The sequence below is a fragment of the Malurus melanocephalus genome, unplaced genomic scaffold (assembly GCF_030028575.1).
Source record: "Malurus melanocephalus ecotype Western Australia unplaced genomic scaffold, MMel_1.1 scaffold_5, whole genome shotgun sequence".
NCBI classification, from domain to species: domain Eukaryota; kingdom Metazoa; phylum Chordata; class Aves; order Passeriformes; family Maluridae; genus Malurus; species Malurus melanocephalus.
Window position 1 is genome coordinate 4,277,483 of NW_026623237.1, and position 20,306 is coordinate 4,297,788.

The 20,306-nt window shown below is 35.5% G+C and overlaps 1 protein-coding gene across 1 annotated transcript in view; it reads left to right on the plus strand.

The window, feature by feature from the left end:
- The window catches only part of ZFAND3 (zinc finger AN1-type containing 3), a 134,659-nt gene that overhangs the window by 13,400 nt on the left and 100,953 nt on the right, over window positions 1-20,306 (plus strand). The window contains exon 2 of the mRNA XM_057370918.1: window positions 18,940-18,980. Within this exon, the coding sequence (XP_057226901.1) occupies window positions 18,940-18,980 (41 nt within the window). The remainder of the gene's footprint in view (window positions 1-18,939; window positions 18,981-20,306) is intronic.

Sequence of the window (20,306 nt, forward strand, 5' to 3'; positions counted from 1 at the left end):
TGTATCTTATTATGTAGACACTGCAAACTTCTCTACATACTGCTTAAAACTCTTTAGAAAACAACCTCACTGCTTATGTGCAATTGAATTATGACAGCAAGAGACACATTATGGAATGTAAGCACTGGTGCTTTTTACAATTTTGTTTTAGCTCAATGCATATTGGAAGGTAAGATTTAAGATACTTGAGAGATCCTGGTAATTATTTACTTAAAAGAGGCTGCTGATGKGCTTTATGTAGTTTAGAAGTACTTCTCTTCAGTTAATTGTATTAATTAACAGAAYTTGCATGTTTAAAATGCAAAAGTTGCCTGATGAAGATCAGTCTAGTTGGATTTGGGAGTTTGGATTTGTGGGTCAGTGATTAGCTCAACAGATTTGGATATGTCAAAGTTGTTTCCAAACAAGACTTACTGCTGTTGATGGCACATTTGATGATTGACCTAAACACTTAACTAACCCCCTCTGTGATTTAGCATGCATAGTGTTTGCTTAGTTGCATTTCTCATTAGTTTGATGCTGAGAGGAAATGAGATTAGCAGGTTTTATTTATGTTTTGGCAGATTATTGTGTAACACTTTCTTGTACTGCTGCATTGCTAAGATGATAAATAGGAAATGCTGGGTTTTTCAAAAAAGAAAAGCTTCTGCTTGTTTCTTTGAGCTTTAGGTGATTTGTTACTATTTGCAAATGATAGCCATGTACATCCTGCTTTTCAGAGCTGCCACAGAGAGACTGAAATGTAAGATAAATATATTTTTCATTAATACTTCGATTCTACTAAACCTAAGCTTGGAACAGCAATCAGATGAAAGTATTTATTTGTACTCTAGGGCCACAAAGAATTCCTTAAACTGGAAAAATAATTTATCAAGTTGACATTATGCAGAATTGTCAACTGTTAATAAATCAGCATGTTTTGTACTAGAATAGTTCAAAATCCTAAAATGGAATTGCTTTCCAAAGCAAGTAAAAGATGTGCAATTGCAACATAGACTAGGAAATATCTCAGCTAGTAGAGATACAAATGAGTTCAGCTGTAAAAGTATAAAGTTGGGAAAAATGCAGAGGAGATTGAAAATTAAGTTGTTTGTTATCCTACTGCAAACATAAAAGGATATTTGTGAATAGAAGGGTGGATGAGGAAGGCGGAATGATCTCTACTGAGTATGTCACTACTTACAGGAGCAAAATTTGCATGATGATTGTATAAGAACAGAGGTTAGGGTTGCTTGCACTCTGTACAACCTGTGAGWAGTCATTTGTAATCAATTTCAGAGGAAGCACAGAACTATTTTCAGTGGATGGGTACTATCAAACTCCATCTTTGGGAGACAAACAGTAAGAAAGAACTCAAACTTTATTTTCCCTCTCTAATGTCATTAAGAGGAGTGAGAATAATGCTGAAAGGTATGAGGTTGAAATAGAGTTGTGAGAAAAACAGCTAAAATTTCTCACTACACCTTGGAGCATGAAAATGGAAAAATTACATTGATAGAAATAATGAATCAATGGGTATGTTTATTCTAGAGAGTATTACAGTCTCATCTTCTGGGTTTCTTTTGCTGAGGTTGTTTTTGTAGACTTTCAGATATTGAAAAGCTTAAGACTGATGTAAACACAGCTGAATTCTGATTCAGAATCATAGCGTCTGTTGTAGTTTTTTCCTTGTGCAACTTGAGTTTTGATTGATTTCCTGGGAGGGGCTTTTCTCTAGTTGGAGATGTCCTGAAAATAAGATGATCGGRTTAAAACCAAAAAAGAACTCATTATGTTTCATGAGTAACAAAGCAAAACATAGTTCTTGTAACTGAGTATCCTTCACTGAAAATCTAAATATGATAAAGGATTTCAAAGCATTTAAATGATTTTTGTGTTAAAGCCCCTTGAAACTCAGGAGCATTTGAAAATGTTACATTACCATTCAGACTTACCTAATGTGATCAAACAGCGATTGTAGGTTTGTAGGACTGAATCCGGAGCCAGAACTGTRGTGAATTTGTTAGTGAGGTGATTTAGTTCAAGCATTTGATAGGCTTGTGTATGACTTGACCTAAGTGCATTTAAAATGTAGTTGTGTAGTCCATTTCTTTTAGAAAACGTCTAAATTTAATATTGAACCGACTTCTAACAACTCTGAAAGGAGTTATATGTTGGAATAAATAATGATTTATTTAATAATACAAGTTTTACATTTTGATCTTTTCCCCAACTGGCAGTGCTACAGAGCAAAACCTGTTGTATATGTCTGTAATTCTCATTCAGTTTTGTACTAAAATTGAGAACATTTAAATGAAGGAATGCCATGAAAGAACGTAATTGCTATACTTCTGTCCCTAATTTGTATATCTGAAAATAAGTAGTAAATACATGGTGACATTAATACTTCGGAATATCAACATAAAATGTTTTACTATGGCTTTGGACAAAAGTGCAGTTATTTTCATGTTAGTTTCACAATAATTATTCAAAAATTTCAAAATGCAGGGGTTTTTTACTTCTTACTGGTTACTCTTTTAGATGTGTAATTACTGGCAGAAATGGTCTTGTGTGTGTACARAGATGTAAATGTTTTCCCCATCAGTAAGATGCATCACTCCACAGTAACTTACTATCATTTCTGACCAAAAACTATTYTGGAAGAAATGTTTTATCAGTGTTACATTCACATTCTATTTGTGACTATTTTTTTTTGACAGACCCCATAGCAGTATACCAAGTTCTTGCATCATTTGACCTATTTTCAGTTTTGAGTTGGAAATTACTTCAGGTAGTTGTACTGCTTCAAAAAAATACAGTAATTTTTCTTTGCAGAAGTTGCAGATTTGTTGCATGAGTATGTTTAGGGCTTGCAAAATTGTATAAGTTTGAGGGAAAAATTTGGAAATCCTACATGTAGTGGGTCCGTTCTCCTATTGCATTTTAACTCCTGTGTGAATTTCTCTGCAGCCTCATTGTGCAATATGTTTAAGTATCTCRTGGAGTCTGGCAGCCCTGGTAGCGATAGGATTTTTCTTGAACAGAGCAATCAAAAAATTGTTTGAACTAGGGAACAAGATGGGATTACTGAACACATTGGCTAGTGTKGGGGCAACCATTTAGGTGATGGTAATGGAAAAAAAAAGCTAATATACTTAAGTTCTGGTGTTTGGAATCATCAGGTCTTTAAATTTCCATAGTTCTTTGTAAATTCAGAGGAGATGTGGTAGGGCAAAGAGGCAAGGACATTAGTGTGCATATTTGACATTCAGTCYTGTGAACTTAAAAGGTGTTTTGGATGTTTTTGCTTTTGCCAGCAATGTTTGCCATAATACATGCACTSAAAAAAGCCCCTCTAGTTTCAGTGAGATGTAGACACCAACACAGGTTAAAAAGTAGTCCCTGAGCCCAGACAAGCTGTAAGCTCCRACATTCCAGGGTGTGATGTTTAATTCAGTACAGTTTCAAAGCCTCAATAACTTGTAAGATGAGCAGTAATGAAAAAAACTGCATTACTACATCCACGCAAATTCTGCTTTTGTAGTTGTTTAATATAAAGCTTTCATACAACATAGTTTCATGGAGTAGGCTAATGTTTTTGGAGATGTTCTGCCTWCTCTCAACCAGCCTTTGAATTATTTGAGACATTTCTGTAAAATCATACAGCTTTTTTTTCTTATCTTGGTATAAATGGCACAAGTACAACTGCAATCACTGACCTTCAGCTGTATAATGGTAAGATAAAAATTTTCAAAACCTTTGGGCCTGATATATGAGTGCATTGCTTTGTATGTCASGGAAACTTCACTGAAGAGTGAAGACTGGGGTATTCAACTGAGTATTCCAATTCACAGCATTTTTTTTTTAAACCATAGATGTAATACTTTTATTCCAAGTGAAAGTGATGATTTAAAATAAGATGCTTACCTTTAGGGAGCAAAAAGCAGAACAAGGAAAGATAGATATGACAGTCTGTCACACTGGCAGTTGAGAAGAGGCAGGTAGTTCAAAAACTTCTTTTTTTTTCCCTGAGACCATTTTGTCACTATTATTGAGGAAGCTTCTGGATCTTGTGCTCTGGGATGAAATGGTCATGCTGTATTACAGGAGTAAACCTTGCCCACATTTGTGTGACCAGTTTTAGTATAGGTGTTATAAAGGAAAAATGAAACCTGCAGTGTAGTTATGGTTCTCTTGCACAGTAGCAAAAATACAAAACTGAATATAACTTTTATTGCTCTGAAAATATTAACAGTGATCGTTGCTGTAGCTGATGGGTAAACTATGAAAGGTGAATTAGCTAAATGCAGGCAAGAATTGTATTTGCATCTTGAAGCTTTTAGTTAGTCACTGATTGACAAATAGTAAGAAAATTTAGCTTTCATTGCAAAAATAGTGTAAGACAGCTGAGGAAATGGGAGGAATTTGYGGATTTTTTGGTAGGGGTTTTTGTGTTGGCTTTTTTTGTTTCTTTTCCCTTTTTTTCCCCTGGAATGAGCATTGCAACAGGGAAGARCATTGTTTTGTAATGTTAAGGCATTTTATTTCAAATGCGAGGGTTTGAAGAACCATGTGGTTTTTAATGTATGTTTAGAAAGTTGTCTAGCAAAACTTTCTTTCAAGCAATGTATCTTTATATTGTTTTGTTCTCTAACATTTTGATAGCCAAGAGCTGACTGCTTGAGTTTACTGTTTCTAGTCAGTTTAGTGTTTCCAGACAGCACATTTCACAAGCCATAAACTAACAACATTAACAGCATACTAGTACAAATACATATTTTTTTAAAATCTATCTATAGATATGTATTTCTGTCCCAGTTGGATCATGGTGCTAATAATGCCAGTGTAGTGAATTTAATCCCTATATGGGCTATCCCCTTGAAGAGTTGGATTTGGTGGTCCTTGTGGTTCCCTTCTAACTCAGACCACTCTGTGATTCTGTGATGTACATCTATATCTATGTCTGTATCTATATCTATATATCTCTTTCTATATCTCACTAATATTGAAACCATGAACCTTAGTGCTTTCTTACTAAGTTGAATATTTAATCAGTTATAGCTCACTTTAGTAAAGAAGCTGTGTTATCTTTTTTWAAACTTTAAGATATGGGGAAACAAAATTCCATATGTGATGCATAGAAAAMCAGAAACTTTGTCAGTGTTTAAGAATTCTGGTAATTACACTTCTCAGATGACCTGCAAGGGAAATTTGGAGGAAAATATAATTCTGSAATCTGAAGTCCCAGCCATTTGTARATACTATGCCACTTCTTAAAAAGGAATTACTGAAAGAAAGTGTCCCACTTCCTTTGYTGTTGTTTTTGCCTTTATAGAAACACTTAAAGACTTTGAAATTTATCAGTAGAACTGCTGGGATTGTCAAACTATTTCATTGCTTCTGCTAAAGTTACTAAAATCTCAGGAGCAGAAGTGGGAACTCCTGTAGACCTTTACTGAGGGAGCAGGAAGTGAGTTGAAATTATGATTATACTCACTTTGGCATTGATCAAGCATTTTGTGAATGACTTTTTTATTCTATTTAAATATAGTAAATATTCATTTTATTTGTTTTTATGAATTCTTTCCTTGGTGATAATACCTCCCAATGTGTTTATTCACCTTCTGATTTGCTGGTTTTATTGTGCCAAAAAGAGAAAAATAGGCAGGGAAAAATAGACAAGGATCTTATAATACAGCGTAAAAAGAAGGTGAACAGATATATTTTTATGTARTTGCTCATATTTTCTATATTGTGTAAATTTTCTGGGTYGTTTTGCATATGTGRTACTAAATCCTGTAATATGGTAASTTGTAAGATTTATCCTGTTTCATTTAATACAGTATTCTGCATTTCTCCTTCTAATAACACAAAATACWACAATATCAATTAATGAATTTGATTAGTGAATCCTAATTTTGGTGAGTGGTATTTCTTCCCTATAGGTTTGTTTGTAGACATTGGCATTTGCAGTCTAAATTATAATCTGCCCACGGCAGATGGCATTCACTGCAGCCTTGCAATACAAGTGTAATCAGGTTGTGTTTTAACTTGGATWTTGTAGAGCTGATTTTCTTGAACTTGTTGTAAGTCCTGTTGTGACTCACTCATTGGTACTGAAGTGTGGTAGCGTGCTTCTGTAATACATTTCCTTTATACATTAAATTCTCTTTAGTGTTTCTAGTAGTTGAGCTGATTCAGTGTTTACAACAGCAGAAACCYTTGTGTGTTGATAGTTTGAGTTTTAAAATGTTTCACAGATGTTAGAATACCTAGAGACTTATAAATGTTCAGTGCAAACTAGCAGAGACCCAGCGTATGGATTTTGAAACACAGCAGACAGGCAGTATGCAAACTCCTGCCTGTGTGGGTACGTTGCTGTGGTACCACATCATTCTAGGAGTGCTGGGTACAGCCCATGGAYGTTAGACTGATGGTATATTTGGAAGTATATAGTCATAACATTTTTTTTATTGAATAAACAGTAAATTTAATTTTCTGACCTTGGTTATATGTGAAGGCTGAGGCAAAGTGAGCACCATCTAATAAAAGATGACCAGTCTCTCCCCAACTTCCTTTGCTGCCATGTCTGATTTTTAATTTTTTTTTTTTTTTAAGTTCTCCAGGCCTACAAAGTCAGGAGCTAAACTGAGMTTTGGAGACTGGTCCACTTTCCCTTAGTATGTCAGTTAGATACACTGGAACAATTTGCCTATTCTTCATAGGATGTGCTCAGGAAAAGACAGGTGGAATATTTACTATGAAATAACCAACYGCCTGTATTAGTGAACACTGTGGGATGCAGCTGGTCTTTCTTAGAAATGCTTTCAATTTAACCCATACCTAGCTCATACCATKAATGTCTCTCAGAAAAATAAGTGATTTTAAGAATGCTTAAGAATTATATTTACAAGATACTTTCAAAAKTGGCCATAGTTGCATAGGTATCACATTATCTGCATTATTTATTTTTCTTCCAATTCACCGTAATACCTCTAAGAAAATAAAGATTTAATTTCTGATTAGAGAGTATTGTTATTGTAGATCCAACTGTCTTCTCAGGTGGTAAGCAAGAAAATAAGTAGTAGAGTTTGATGTTCATGCTACTGGTTTCAATTTAACAAATCTTAGGAATGCCTGGGTTTGATGGGTGGTAGCTGGAAGTTAGCCCATGTGTAAGTGATTGCAATATGATTGTGAGCAGTGCTGATTGACAGCATAAGGACTCATTTGTTCTGTGTCAGGCATAACAGCAGCAGCATTTGCAGTGATGAGTGAGTTAAAGTTATTTTCAAGTAGTAAGTCCTTTAAGACTGAGATGATAGCCTGTATGGGGAATCTGTTCTTTTYCCTGATTCTTTYTCTACTTCTGTGGGTACAGATGCTTATACTGGAATATAAGGGATTGMTTTGCAGGCATGCTGCAGTTGAACATRGAGAGAGAACAGTTCTGATCACAGTCAGAAAAAAAAACAATCAAGGACTCTGACAAGATCCCCAGCACTTGGATGTTTCAAGTAAGAATGCTTTACTGGAATAGGTGTATTGACTACCCAATTTGAATATTGGGAAACAAATTTGCTTCCTTTTATGTAATATTTTGAAAAGGTTTAGAAAATTGAAAGATGTAAGAAACTCAGAATAATCTAGCATCAAAATGCCAGTGTTCCATGAGGACATTGTGACATTTGTCTGACAGGTCCAAACCAGTGCTGGTGCTGTCGGTCTGGGTTGTTTTTTGTGTGCTGTGCTCATTCTGTTTCAGTCCTTTTGGAAGATACCTCATGCTGCTGCCTTTCTGATCAATACCATGACAGTAATAGTGACCATATAGCTGCAAAAGAGAAAGGAAAGATTATATTGGTCTGTTTAAAAGAAAAAAGGAAAAGCATCTGTCTAATTATTARCATTTACATATTAAGACTCAAAATAATTGTATCTTTTTGATTTGATGGTTTCATTATTTACAGAGAAAGTTCTATGTGCAAACATTTATGCAGTAAGCTTTCCTATTACTAGTTATTATTAGTGTTCTTCTTTATTCGGGTGTTTGTTTGAAGAGTTTCAGTTTTGTCTGTGGAAGAAATTAATAAATATAGACTACTAATAGGCCAGTTTGATGCAGTGAGTTAGGTGCATGATAACTTCAATTAATATGTGATAACATAGCAAAGATTGGAATACTGTGCACTAAAAGAATGCATAGGGTGCTCTTCATCCCTGTTTTGAAAAAGCTTTACTACAGTAACTTAGTAAACTTACTTTTTCTGTAGTAGAACCAAATTGTATTGCAACAATTACAGAAAGACCAGTAGCCAGATCTATAAGTGAACTGTAGTTAACAGGAAGATTTACTATAATAACTTAGTATTTGTTGTTATTTCAGAGATAAATGCAGATTTTATATCTGTCTATCAAGTAACTATTTTTTCTTCCTCTGGAATTGTAGTAGAGAATCTAAGATGGTTTTTCTGCCTGAAAAATCTTGGGAGTACTATTTCTTTTGTGATTGCTCTTGGAGATCAGACATTTGCATTCAGAAYGCTGAAAAAAGCAAGACATGGACACTGTGGTGCATTATATTATTTTAAAGTTGTTTCCTGTTGTTTAGCCACAACTTCTGGTCACTATGGCTCAAGTGATTTGAGCTCAGGATGTTTATTACAATTCGTATTTTAATGTGTAGTTCTTTAGCCCAGTTAAATTTATTTTAAGTGTTTTTCTATTCAAAGTAAAATTGAGAAAGGTTTTAAAATAACATAGCTGGATAAAGTAGAGTTGAGGCAGCTGTTCTTCCTGGGCACATGAATCATGGGATTTGAGTGAAGGAGCTCATTTATTTGCAGATCAGCTGCTGAACTCTACCATTTGTTGACTCATTAACTTTCCAAAATCCCTTACTTGAAAAAAGAATGGTGTTGAGCAGCATTCCCTGGGTCAAGCTCAGGTCTTTGAAATTGTGTTGAAAATGTAGGGGAGCAGCTGAGATTTTCAGACATTAAAATATCTTTCATGTTCAGTGTTTTAATCATAGCTTAAAAAAAMCTAAAAACCATCCAACCAAACTCCCCAAAATAATGTTCGCCCTTCCCTTCCCCCCACAACCTACTCTTTCAAGCACTTTCGTTACACTCTGGATTTCTTAATTGTGCGGATTTCCATACCCCCTGACCCCCCAGTCTGAAATTTATCTTTTAATGGATTGATTTGGAATGTTTCATAGAGCATACTTGTTCATAACRAGAGAAGGGTCTTGGGTCTGAAGGCAGTTTCTATGGCCAGCATCCATTGTGTSTTAGAAACTCCCAAGAATTCAACTTTGTACTGAAAACTGCTGAAAAGAGGTTGCTGCTTTATATGAGCTATCACAGGAGTTGTAGGCCCCAGCTTATCAAGTGTCATGTTTCGGTGAACTAATGGTGGTTACTGTATAACTGCTTTTGTATTGCTTTGTGTGTTTGTGACTAGGTGCACGTATTGGAAAGAAAAAATTGCACCTGCTYCTATGTTCAGATTCATGTCTTGCTTTGTGTAAGTCTTCTTATTATCAGCCTAATTCTTGCTTCTAGTGTTTTGGGTTTTTTTTAAAGGCTTGTTTGCTTTTTGAAGTGTTGCCAAACATGTTTGTATTGGTTTGTTCCTTAACTCTTCGTTGTTCTAAATTTTACCTGATTTACTTTTTCAGACACTTCAGCAGTGAATGTTTAACATGGAAACATCATGAAGAAATTATTTATAAGCAGTTTTATGCTGGTTAGAAATCCTGTATGAATTATGCTGAACTCTGTTAGAGAACTCCAAAGTTACATATGAGAGGGTATCTCTTCTCAAAGTTCAATATCCAAATTGTTGCTCTGAGCCAAGACTTTGTGTAAGGAATTGGTGAAATAAAAAGTTAGTAAAATTTCTGTGGTATAGCAAGAGAGTTGTACTCTGTTTCTTTTCTCTGGAATGGTTCTTTTGATGGTGGGAACCTCTGTACATTACCTGATAGATGCAAAATCTGGTACAGACTTCCACCTGAGAGCTATTAGGAAATTGACCGAAATTTTGTGGTGACCACGCTTAATATTCAAACCTGCTTGTGCTAACAGTAAGATAGTGATGGGTGGTTTATGGATGGTTTATTCCACTTCTTTTTAAAATTACTTTTTAATGGGTTTTTTTCTGCTTTCTTTTTCCTGTTTTCTTCTGTTGTGACAGCAGGGCAGAATTGTTTTCTGACAGTGTAGAAAATCTTCTTTTAGGAATGTTTTGTTTAGTTAACTGGCAGATTGCTCCTAGTGTAGTCATAATCTTAATACAATTCATTTCAAATTCCCAAGGAAGAGCAGGAGTATTATTTTMTAAAATAGGATCATGAGACATGGCTACATGATCACACCTGARAACTGAAAATGTCTGTGTGGAGTCAACCAGGTGTAGAGACAGCACTGACCAGAGAAAGAGCCACATTGCTTCTTGACTGTACAATCAGGTACAAGGCAGRCTAGAATATAAGAAAGTGAATTTTCCATGGTGAGCATCCATCTAAGCTTTTGGAGACTACTGAAACCTGTTTTAAATGGGAAGAAGGAAAAATGCCCATTAACTTCCATATGGGTAGCTTCTTTCAGACATGTTAATGATCAATGTAATAAGATAGGATYGCCAGCACATAGTCAGAATTTTTAAGCTGCTTTTCAAGAAGTGCCACAATTCTGGTGTGGCATGCAGTTCTAGAAGGGCTTGATAACCAAGGGGTGGGAAGAACCATAAAAGGGGGTTTGTCASTCATTCACAAAATATTGCTGCTTTTTGCAGTTGTCTAGGCAAGATGTCCACATCTTGCTGGACAGCCTGCTCATTACTAAATAAGACATAGCTCTTTCCCCATCTCAGAATAGTAATGTTTTCTTGCTTTCTCAGAGGGATACTCCTTCCTCTTTTTTTTGGCTATTTTATTTCTGAACCTAGCTTTYTGTGCTTTTTAACTCATAGAAATGAATTGTCAAAATAATAATTGGGATTCWGACTCATCCTGTCAGATCTTTTTTGTATAGTGCACCTTCAAGTGCTTTCTSTCCCTGTTTGGGATGGTGAACAACATGACATGCTAGAGTAGTGTTTGACTCGTTAGACATGAAATGTAGAGCTGTACAACAAAGTACTTTATTTTATAATTTTCATGTTCTGCTAGCTGTTGAGAGAATATGTATGGCACAATACTTACACCAGACTTTATTAGTGTGATTTGTTAATACTAATGCACAACAGCATTTTTAAACCAGTTTACGTAACTTGTCCTTTTAAATGTTACTTGACATGAGCACTACAGTCTTGGAAATAACTGCAAATCTGTTCCACTCTCTCCCCCACCAAGCATTCAAAAGTTCTAACCATTGCAAGCYATTATAATGGCTGGCATTTTAAAGTATACTTCTGCCATAGAAAAATAACTGATTAAAAAAATGTAATACTTCTCTATGCATTTGTGTAGAGACATACTGGGATTAAAATGAGGAAGAATCAAACATTTTCCTGCTTTCTATGCTAAATCTGGAAGTTCAGGTCAGGAAGTATTTTAGAAGTGTTTCCTGACAAGGTGTGATATGTTATTACCCATCCCTTTAAGTCAGGGGACAAAACGGTTTCTTTCTTGAGGTTTCTTCCAGATGCTTTTTCTTTTTTTTCCTAAGAATGTTTTACTATTTAGTATCTATTTACTGATCCAGTGGTAAAAAGAATAACAGAAATAGAATAGATTTTTAAGTACTGCTTATCAGTAGAGCATTTATTGGAGTGTCTGATTTGAAGAAAAAGATAAAGTTAATATCTCATATTGTAAATCTCAAGAAAGATGACTGTGTTGTCATAGAGCAATGTTAGTTATTACCTGCAATATACAGAAAAAATGATACCTCTGAGGAATTGGTGGAATGTGGGTAGATCACAACTTTCAAGTTTTATTCCTACTTCACTAAAGGTCTCTTCATCTGTCTTAGAATTCCAACCTTTTAATTATCCTTTAAATAATTCACATCTTCTTGAAAAAGATTTTGAGGAATTGTCAGAGGAATGTTTAGTGTATGATTTTGTTGCTGAGTTCTTTTTTTTTAAAGTGTAGAATTTTGTATTTCTGGGAATATGAGCCATTTAGTTTTGACTGGAGGGCAGCAATATTGTAAGCTCACTGGATTCTTTTGCAGTTTATTTTATGAATTGTTGGAGAAGGCTTTCAATGAAAACTTGTATCAGTGCTTTTGTGTGTTTTGTAAGACTAAGCTACTTTACTGTGTATTTTCCTCATTCTCCCCACTTACACTTGTGTGCTTGCACTCTTTTCTGGACTTTGTGTCAACTGAGCACTTTGTATATTTAAAACATAAAAACTCTTTCAGTTATAAAGTTTTAAAGGGATGTTTTTCCCATTGGAAAAAAAAAATCAGGATCCAGCTACTTCATTGGGCTACATCAGCATATCTTTTGAGTGTGGAAAGCTGCCAGAAGGGCAGTACTATCACACTGTAATGTTCATCAAGTTTGCCTTCCATTTCATTTCAAATTGAGGGAAGAACATGTGGCTCACTAACTGAAGCATAATTTTCAGCAGGTTACCAAAAATCTTTAGATGATGAGCAACATTTAAATTGTGGTGAAAATAAGTCATCCAAAGCCAGAATACTGATGTTTTTAAAGCAAAACCCCCTATTGTAGTTGTAATAATAAAAAAAAATATTTCTCATTATGCTTTTCTAATTGAACTAGAACTCTTMACACTGACCATATAGAACAGATAATGAAATAGAGGATATTGAATGAGTTTGTGGAGWATTTAATTTCAGGTTTTAGTTCACTTAAAAATCTGTTTCTGAATGCATGTGGCTGTTTGTCATTGCCAAGTTCTGGCAGGTTCACCTGTGTTTGCCTTGCTCCATTTCAGCTCTTTTATTTGAAAGGAATTTGGCATACATCATTCATGAAGAATAATTGGACTACCTCAGTTTGAAAACATGAATAATTGTTTAAACCGCCAAATATACTTGCCTATATTCCCTTAACAAGATCATAAATTACAGAGGACCTGTAAATAACAAAATATGCGGCATATATGAAATCAGTGAGACTTCTCATTTAGAAAAGTAAAAYGGCTTTCTTCAGAAGCTAGTGTTCAGGATATGTGGAGCTTTCAAAGGACAACTGAGAATCTTATTAACACAGCCTAATTAACCTCCCTCCTGTACAAGGTGACATGGTATATGCTCTAAATGAATGATGAAAAGTGTCAGGGAATACAGAATTGGATTGATTTTCTTTTAATAATAAATAATCCTTCTAATTTATTTGGATGAAAGTAAACGTGTGTGCCATGGTTTTGCTGTTGCTGTGTGCCAGGATTCAGCTTAGAGTGAGTTCTTAGCAGAGTTCTAAGGCTTTGAAAATTCCTTTCTACTGGAAATATTGAYAGATCAGTAACTGCAGTAGTATAACTGCATTGATTTAACATTTGTATAGTCATCCTAAGTTGCAAAATGCATGACTTTGTATGTGCTGAGCATATAGGTATCTTGTAGTTTGTATCTTTTAGTTTTGATGAATTAACGACGTGATTCATACTATGTTAATCTTTCTCAAACATATGGCCCCTGACAGTGTTGGACAGGTGTCATTCATGGGCTGAGATACATTTGTACCGTAGTGACACTGTGATCCCACTGTAATTGCTGTACTGGAAGGGGACCAAGAAGCGTTTAACATGATGCATTTAATCACCAGTGCAATTTCAGTGACACTGAGGTAGATACGTTACCAAGTCAAAGCAACTTCTGAATCGTAACAAACCATTAGTAGACATGCTGGAAGGCCTTGTTTCCAATAAGAATTCATAACTTGRGATTTTGTAGTTGTGCTTAATTAACATCTGTGACTTTAATAYCTTTAAAAATTAAGCATCTAATGCACATATGCTGTATGGGAGCATTTTTTTTCCAAAATCCTTTTTCTTCCATCATCAAAAGACAGATGAACAAAAATTAGTTTCAAGAATTAYGATTATTCTAGTGTTGTTTTTGAAGCATTTAGAATACATACCTGTGGTAGAATCTTTATTTATTTTTACTCTGATGCAGCTTCACAATTCTTGTCTTTGTTGAGCATCTACACTAATAATACTAGTTCACCATTACCTTAAGAAATCTAGATGGCATGTTAATACAGGTGAAACTGAGTATTTTGTATTGTCCTTTGGCACTTGTGCAGAGTAAAGCTAGTATTAGCTTTTAGTGTTTCTGGTCTGCTTTTGTTTTTCATCTTAAAGATGGGATGGGAAAGCTATGAAGCACCTGACCATCTGCTGGAAAATGGAGGATTTTGTTACAAAACCTTCATTATTTATTAGGTGTACTTAGGTAAGTCTCTTGACAGAAAGTTATTTTTGGAGACTGAGTATTTTGAGTATCAGTCAAATTTTGGTATGCTTCTTTATAAGTCTCTTTGCACAAAATTTCCACATGTAACTTGTTCTTGAATCTTGAGATTGAGATAATCTCTTGATTCTGTTCATTCTGATCAGCTACTGTGCATCTAACCGTTGTGTCTATGAGATTTATGGCTAGGATTCAGTTGCATTTTCTGAATGTGGTTTTGTATTGGTAATCATTTGCTGGGGGAGGGGGAAGGAAAACCAAACTTCCAGTGAAGACAGAGTAGAATGTGTATTGATTTGGATGATAAAATGGTGGGGAATAAAAGAAATAATTAGTAGTATAGAGCATAAAATTGAGTTTATAAGATTGAGTGCTCTTAGTGGAGCAGGTAAGGCCACCCCACACCTTCATAAGAAAGTACTGGAAGTACCGTATGAAAATGGAATCAAAGAAGCAATCTCTTCAGCTTTCTTAATTAGTTACATATCAGTTTTAGTACAGGATATGTGCATGTATAGGATTTGAAATATGTAATTTTTGCTATTTTATGCCCCTTGCTGGCTCTCAGTTTACATTATGCATCTTTAACGGGAGATGTAGATGTGCATCTCACTGAGGTTGGTCTGTGGTGCACATTTGTCTGAATGTGCCAATAGTTCTCTTTGCTGTGGCTGTTTGTAGGCACAGCAGCACAAGTAAGGGATGATGGTTTGGAGAACCTCAAATGTGCTAWTTTTTTTTACCCTTACATACAATCTATTTCCTGCTTAAAGTAAAAATATTTTAGAACTTCCAGGATTTCCCATTTCTGTAAATGTCTTCCTCTTTCAAAGTCCCTATGTCATTGCTATAACTTTCGTGGCCATGTTCTTAAAGGGAGTGCTTTTTTTTTCTTTGGCAGCAGAGGCAGTTTTAATACCCACATTTTTTTCAGACCAAACCCTGCAGAACTGTTGCATGCAGTCATTGGGTAGCCTCTGGGGTGTTCCAGCTGGCTTGAAGTATCCTTTGCCTTTAACAGTCTGCCACTTGACCTTCTGAGCTTGCTTCACCTTGTGGTTTCCAATCTACATAATAATTTTGCGTCACACTTTGGTTAAATGGTTTCTTTTCGACAGATGGAAGTACCTTCAAAGAGGGTTTAACTTTATATTCTGCCTCAGCAATAATGCCATTCTATTCAGTTTGATTTATCTATGAATATGAATGTCTTTCTGAATACCAGCTTAAATTATGTACAAGTGGAGATTATAAATTATCAATATAAAATGGACTTTTTAGGGATATTGGACATAYAAAATGTATACTGTGAGTAATTCTGGACTAGGTGCTGTTCAACATGAAGCTAACTTTTGTGAGGGAAATCTAGCAATTACTATAATAGGTCCAGTTAAAAACCATGGTGATGTGATATCTGATTCAAAAACATATTCACCCAGCTGTGTCAGAAGGGTGTAGAAGTGTTGGGTGTCAGGCTAAAGACTTGCAGTTTAAAATATGCAATTCTTATTGCCAGGACTAACTTGGAATTCTGGCTTTACTGTACCTTATTCACCATTGCAGTCGTGTTTTTGCTGTGTGTTCCTAGAAACAGGAATAGTATTGTGTTCCCTAAAAGCCATCTGTGACCATCTTTTTCCTATGAAGTGAAAACAGAGGGCTGTGTAGTGATCAGGACTGTTTGATATTTCAGAATTTTGAGTGTTTCTATCTTTAGAAGTAACAGATATTGTAGATGTGTGATATATTTGAGAAGGTTGCCAGGAGTAAGAAATTYTGCATTTTCATGTTCCTCCCTGGCAGCATGAGCTTCTGGTGCATTCTGGAGTCTCTGAGAAATAATTCATGTAAACCTGTGACGTGATTAACAAGATGTGCTTCGTAAGAGAACAGCAATGTGCGAGTTTGCTCAATTTTAAGTCTGATGAGTGAACCCTTGCCTGCCGAAAAGAGGAGATCCTAGTAATGAGAGGAGGGATTTGCAGTGTAGGAAAAAGCTGTCAAACATTTTACTTGACAAGCAGTGACTTGATTTGGATAATGCCTAGTAAATTATATRTATATAAATTGCCTCATGCATTTTCTTTCTAAAACTTCTGCTCTAATTAAATATTGCATTTTCAAAAATAAGCTGATTATTGATCAATGCTGTTACTCTCTCTCTGCTGTTTTCTTAGTTCTAGTTTAATGTTGGTATATCCRCACTCACATAAGTTGCTGTATAAAAGAAGCTAAGAAAAAAACCACTCGAGGTTCAGGTTCTCATCATATGTAGCAGCCTTCAGACTAGCTTGGATGCCTTGATAAAGGGTATACAAGGATCAAACAGAAAGTGATCCTTGAAACTGTTACAGTGTTACTTGACTTATAAGGTCACTTGTCCAATAYTGCTGTCTTTTCAGAAAATTTGAGGGAGTTTTGTGTGTTAGAARTACATGGCAGGTTTTTTTTCTCTTTTTCACAGAACTCTAGGTTGTGTTTGGGTCTGTTTTCCATTGTTGGTGTGCTGATAAGTAAATATTATATGAGGCTTTGGATTGATATTTAACAGCTGAGATGGTAGATAATACCACTGCAAACGTTTGTCATTGMCCATTCCAATGTCATCAATATGAACCAGCTGAACTCTGCCTTTCTTTTTCTTTGCTGCCCTTGGGGTTTAATGGCTTTGCAGAGAAGGTCCTGCCTGGCATATTGAGCTGCTCCAGAAGGTCTAACCCATAAGCAGTGAGTACTGAGCTGCAGCACACTAATGCTGTAGGTGTTGACTCACCATGCTGTTTTAATTGCAGTTCTCTTGAAGGTGCAGACCGTCAACATCGATATTGAATCTTGGGTTTTCTACCAATCTGTTGATAAATATGTATGGCTCCAAAAGTTGTTCTGCTTTTCTTTTCCTGGGAATTAACTTTTCTCCTGTGCACATACTGTTTGCATTTAAATCTAGCTTTCATGTATCTGTGGCTCTTGCTATAACTGGCAAATGCTAATGCCTCAAATCTGCAGTGATAGAAGTTCTTATAGAATTTTTGAGCCTGATGTAAACTAGATTTCAGATGTGCATGARTTGAAAAGCCTCTAATGTTTTGATGTGATGGTTACTAAGATATGATTGACTAAGCCTGGATTTACCTTTTTACTGGAAAGTCATTCAAAATAGTCATCTGCAAACTCGGGAAAGGGGGGCAGAAATCTGTAATTGTGATACATGTTCATTTGTGATACGACTGCTTTGAAAATAGTCAATTTTTTTTGTCTCAAGATAACAAACAGTTTTTTATAATTTATATGTTTTTAGACACAGATCTCCTCTTAAAATTCCATTCCTGTTTGGCTGGAGACAGAAAACAACTGTTTTGGTAGTCTCAGTTGTTTCTGTATGCATATTTCTAAAGACAAAGGTGCAACTAATTTGGCTAGATGGTATGTTCCAGCTGGATGCTACCCTGAGGAGGCAAAAAGGGCATGAACAGTTTTGGTACAACCGTGCCTGTTAATAGGTGCTTTCAGACCTGCCCAGGATGGTGTTAATGCCTGTAAATAATGGCAGAGCTTATTCTGGAATGCTGAACAAATCAAATATTGGTCACTGTGCACAGAAAGTGCTTTGTTCTTACCTGAAGATACTCCAACACATAGAGAATTTYTGAGAATAATCTCCAGGTCACTTTAGAAAGGAGATGCTGTGACGTGAGAACTTTTTGTAAACTGGGGGAAATGTAGTATATTGCTCTGGGTATTTTCATGAGAGCCCTAGAGAGGTCAATAACCATAATTTTTTCTTATTTTTTCATGTCTCTTCCTTTTTTTTCATGAGGCTACTGACTTTCTGAGGTTTGAACACTTGTGGCATAATTGCATAAACACTTTGTAGACATCTGGGGGGCTGTAAGATATTGCTGCTGTTCTCCTGCTGTTTTTCTCTCAGCTGAAGAGAAAAAACCTCAAAGCTGAGCCACCCTGATGGATCATATGAACTGTCCTAGTCCMTGTCAGTGCAAAGTCAGCCAGGCTATTTTAAATTACTGCTGGATGCAGCTGAAGGTAGTAATGAACAGCTTGAGGTAATAACTACTTAAGCCATTCCAGCTAGACTTCCAAGAGCACATCTGTCTGTGTCCTTATAAGTACAATACTTTAATCTCTCCATTGCTGTATTGTATTCAGGATTTGTCAGGACTGCAGAGCTCTTGCCAAGGGGAGTYGTAATATTCAAGTGGAATGTATTGGTGCTTCCTGTCTATCATTATTATCACATTGCAATAGAAAGATTTGAACAATGAATGTGTAAGATACCATTGAATGGTAAAGTAAGTTTATTTTCATATGTGAGGCAAATGTGTGGGAGTCATGTTTTGGTAACTCTTGGAAACAGATTACCTTACAAAGTCTCTTCCCATACTTCGTTTATAGTTCTCCTACTTCTAGCCAACTACCTTTGATTCCTAGTCATTTAAGTTCTGTACCCTTGCTTCATTCCCCCCAGAACTTCACTGTATTGAGTAGAAATATAATGAATTTTTTAGCTCTATTTTTTTTTTATTTCTTGCCCCAGGTCCAGCAAGACTATGAATCTCTGTTCCAAATGCTTTGCTGGTAAGTGCAGTAAAAGGTTTTGTGTTTCCSTTAGATTATTGAAACCACATTGTTGGCATCTCCCTTAGGATTTTTGCATGGGTTTCTTTTCCTTCAGTAAGTAATCAGATTTTCCTCACTTTGATGCTTCATATATTTGCTAAACAAGAACCTCTTGTGTAAATGTACCCATCAAACCTCGTTCTTGAAGTTTGGGGTATTTAGGTAAATCCTTGAACTGCAGAACTCCATTGCCAGCACAGCTCCTATACAGATGATATGGTTCCCACAATGCATAAGTCTGAATTGTAATTTGGAATTCTGTAGGATTTATTTTATAATAACCTCTGATATAAAGAGTGGATAAAAAAATTAAAAGTTGGTATAGAACACCTTGTTCCATTTCTTTTAACTTGCAGCCCTTGAACATTAAATCATCCGTAACTCATCAGTAGGCTGTTCTAATTACTGCATATTATTTTCTTATTGTAAGGTCATTGCTATTGTGTAAAATCATAGGCATTGTTACTGACCTTCTCCTGTTAGCAGCTTTTAGCTTTGACTTCGTGTATTAATTTTTTTGTATTATTTAGTATTTTAAGCTTTTAATTGTAATTAAGGTCCTGTCATAGGTATGATTTTTAATTGCCTTGGGGCAACAGATGAAATTTTAAAAGCTTTTTAAAACTTTTTTTAGCATTTTTTGAACAAAAAATGAATTTTGACTTCTAGATTTCAGATCTTGGGTTCAGCATCACTTCATTAAACAAACACGTGGGAAATAAAGATTGTCAAAGGTTGTTCAGCAAAATGTATTTCTCTGGCTGTTTTCCACAGCCATAGGTCACTGGAGAGGGTATATTGAAGAACGTGTAAGTCATTTCTTGTACTCTTTCCCTACTGACCACAGTCACAAGCAGGCTTTGATTTGACTCAGTAGGACTGTTAGGTTCATATTAGCACTGTAAACCGTTCGTGTTTGTGTACTCAGCAATGCAGGCGTTCTGATTTTGAGACATCAAAACAGCCCATCCCTCATTTGCTGAGTTTAGCAGAGTACCCAACACTTCACAGCCAGGAGACCATTTTGGTTTTTACTGGCTTGGATTTTTTATGTTTGTAATTTTGTTTCTTTTTAACAAGAAGAAAAGTTCTTGGCTTCTATTCTGCAGTTCTTCTGAAATGCCATTAYCTCTGATAAAGTTATTTTTTCTCTGTTGTAAAATATGAGACCTTGTGTGATTGGCAGAGTGGGGATGGGAGACCTTATGTTTTAAAATTTTTAAGATGTTTCTTAGAAGAGCCTGTTTATTTTAATGACATAAATCTTTGGAAGAATTTTAGTGA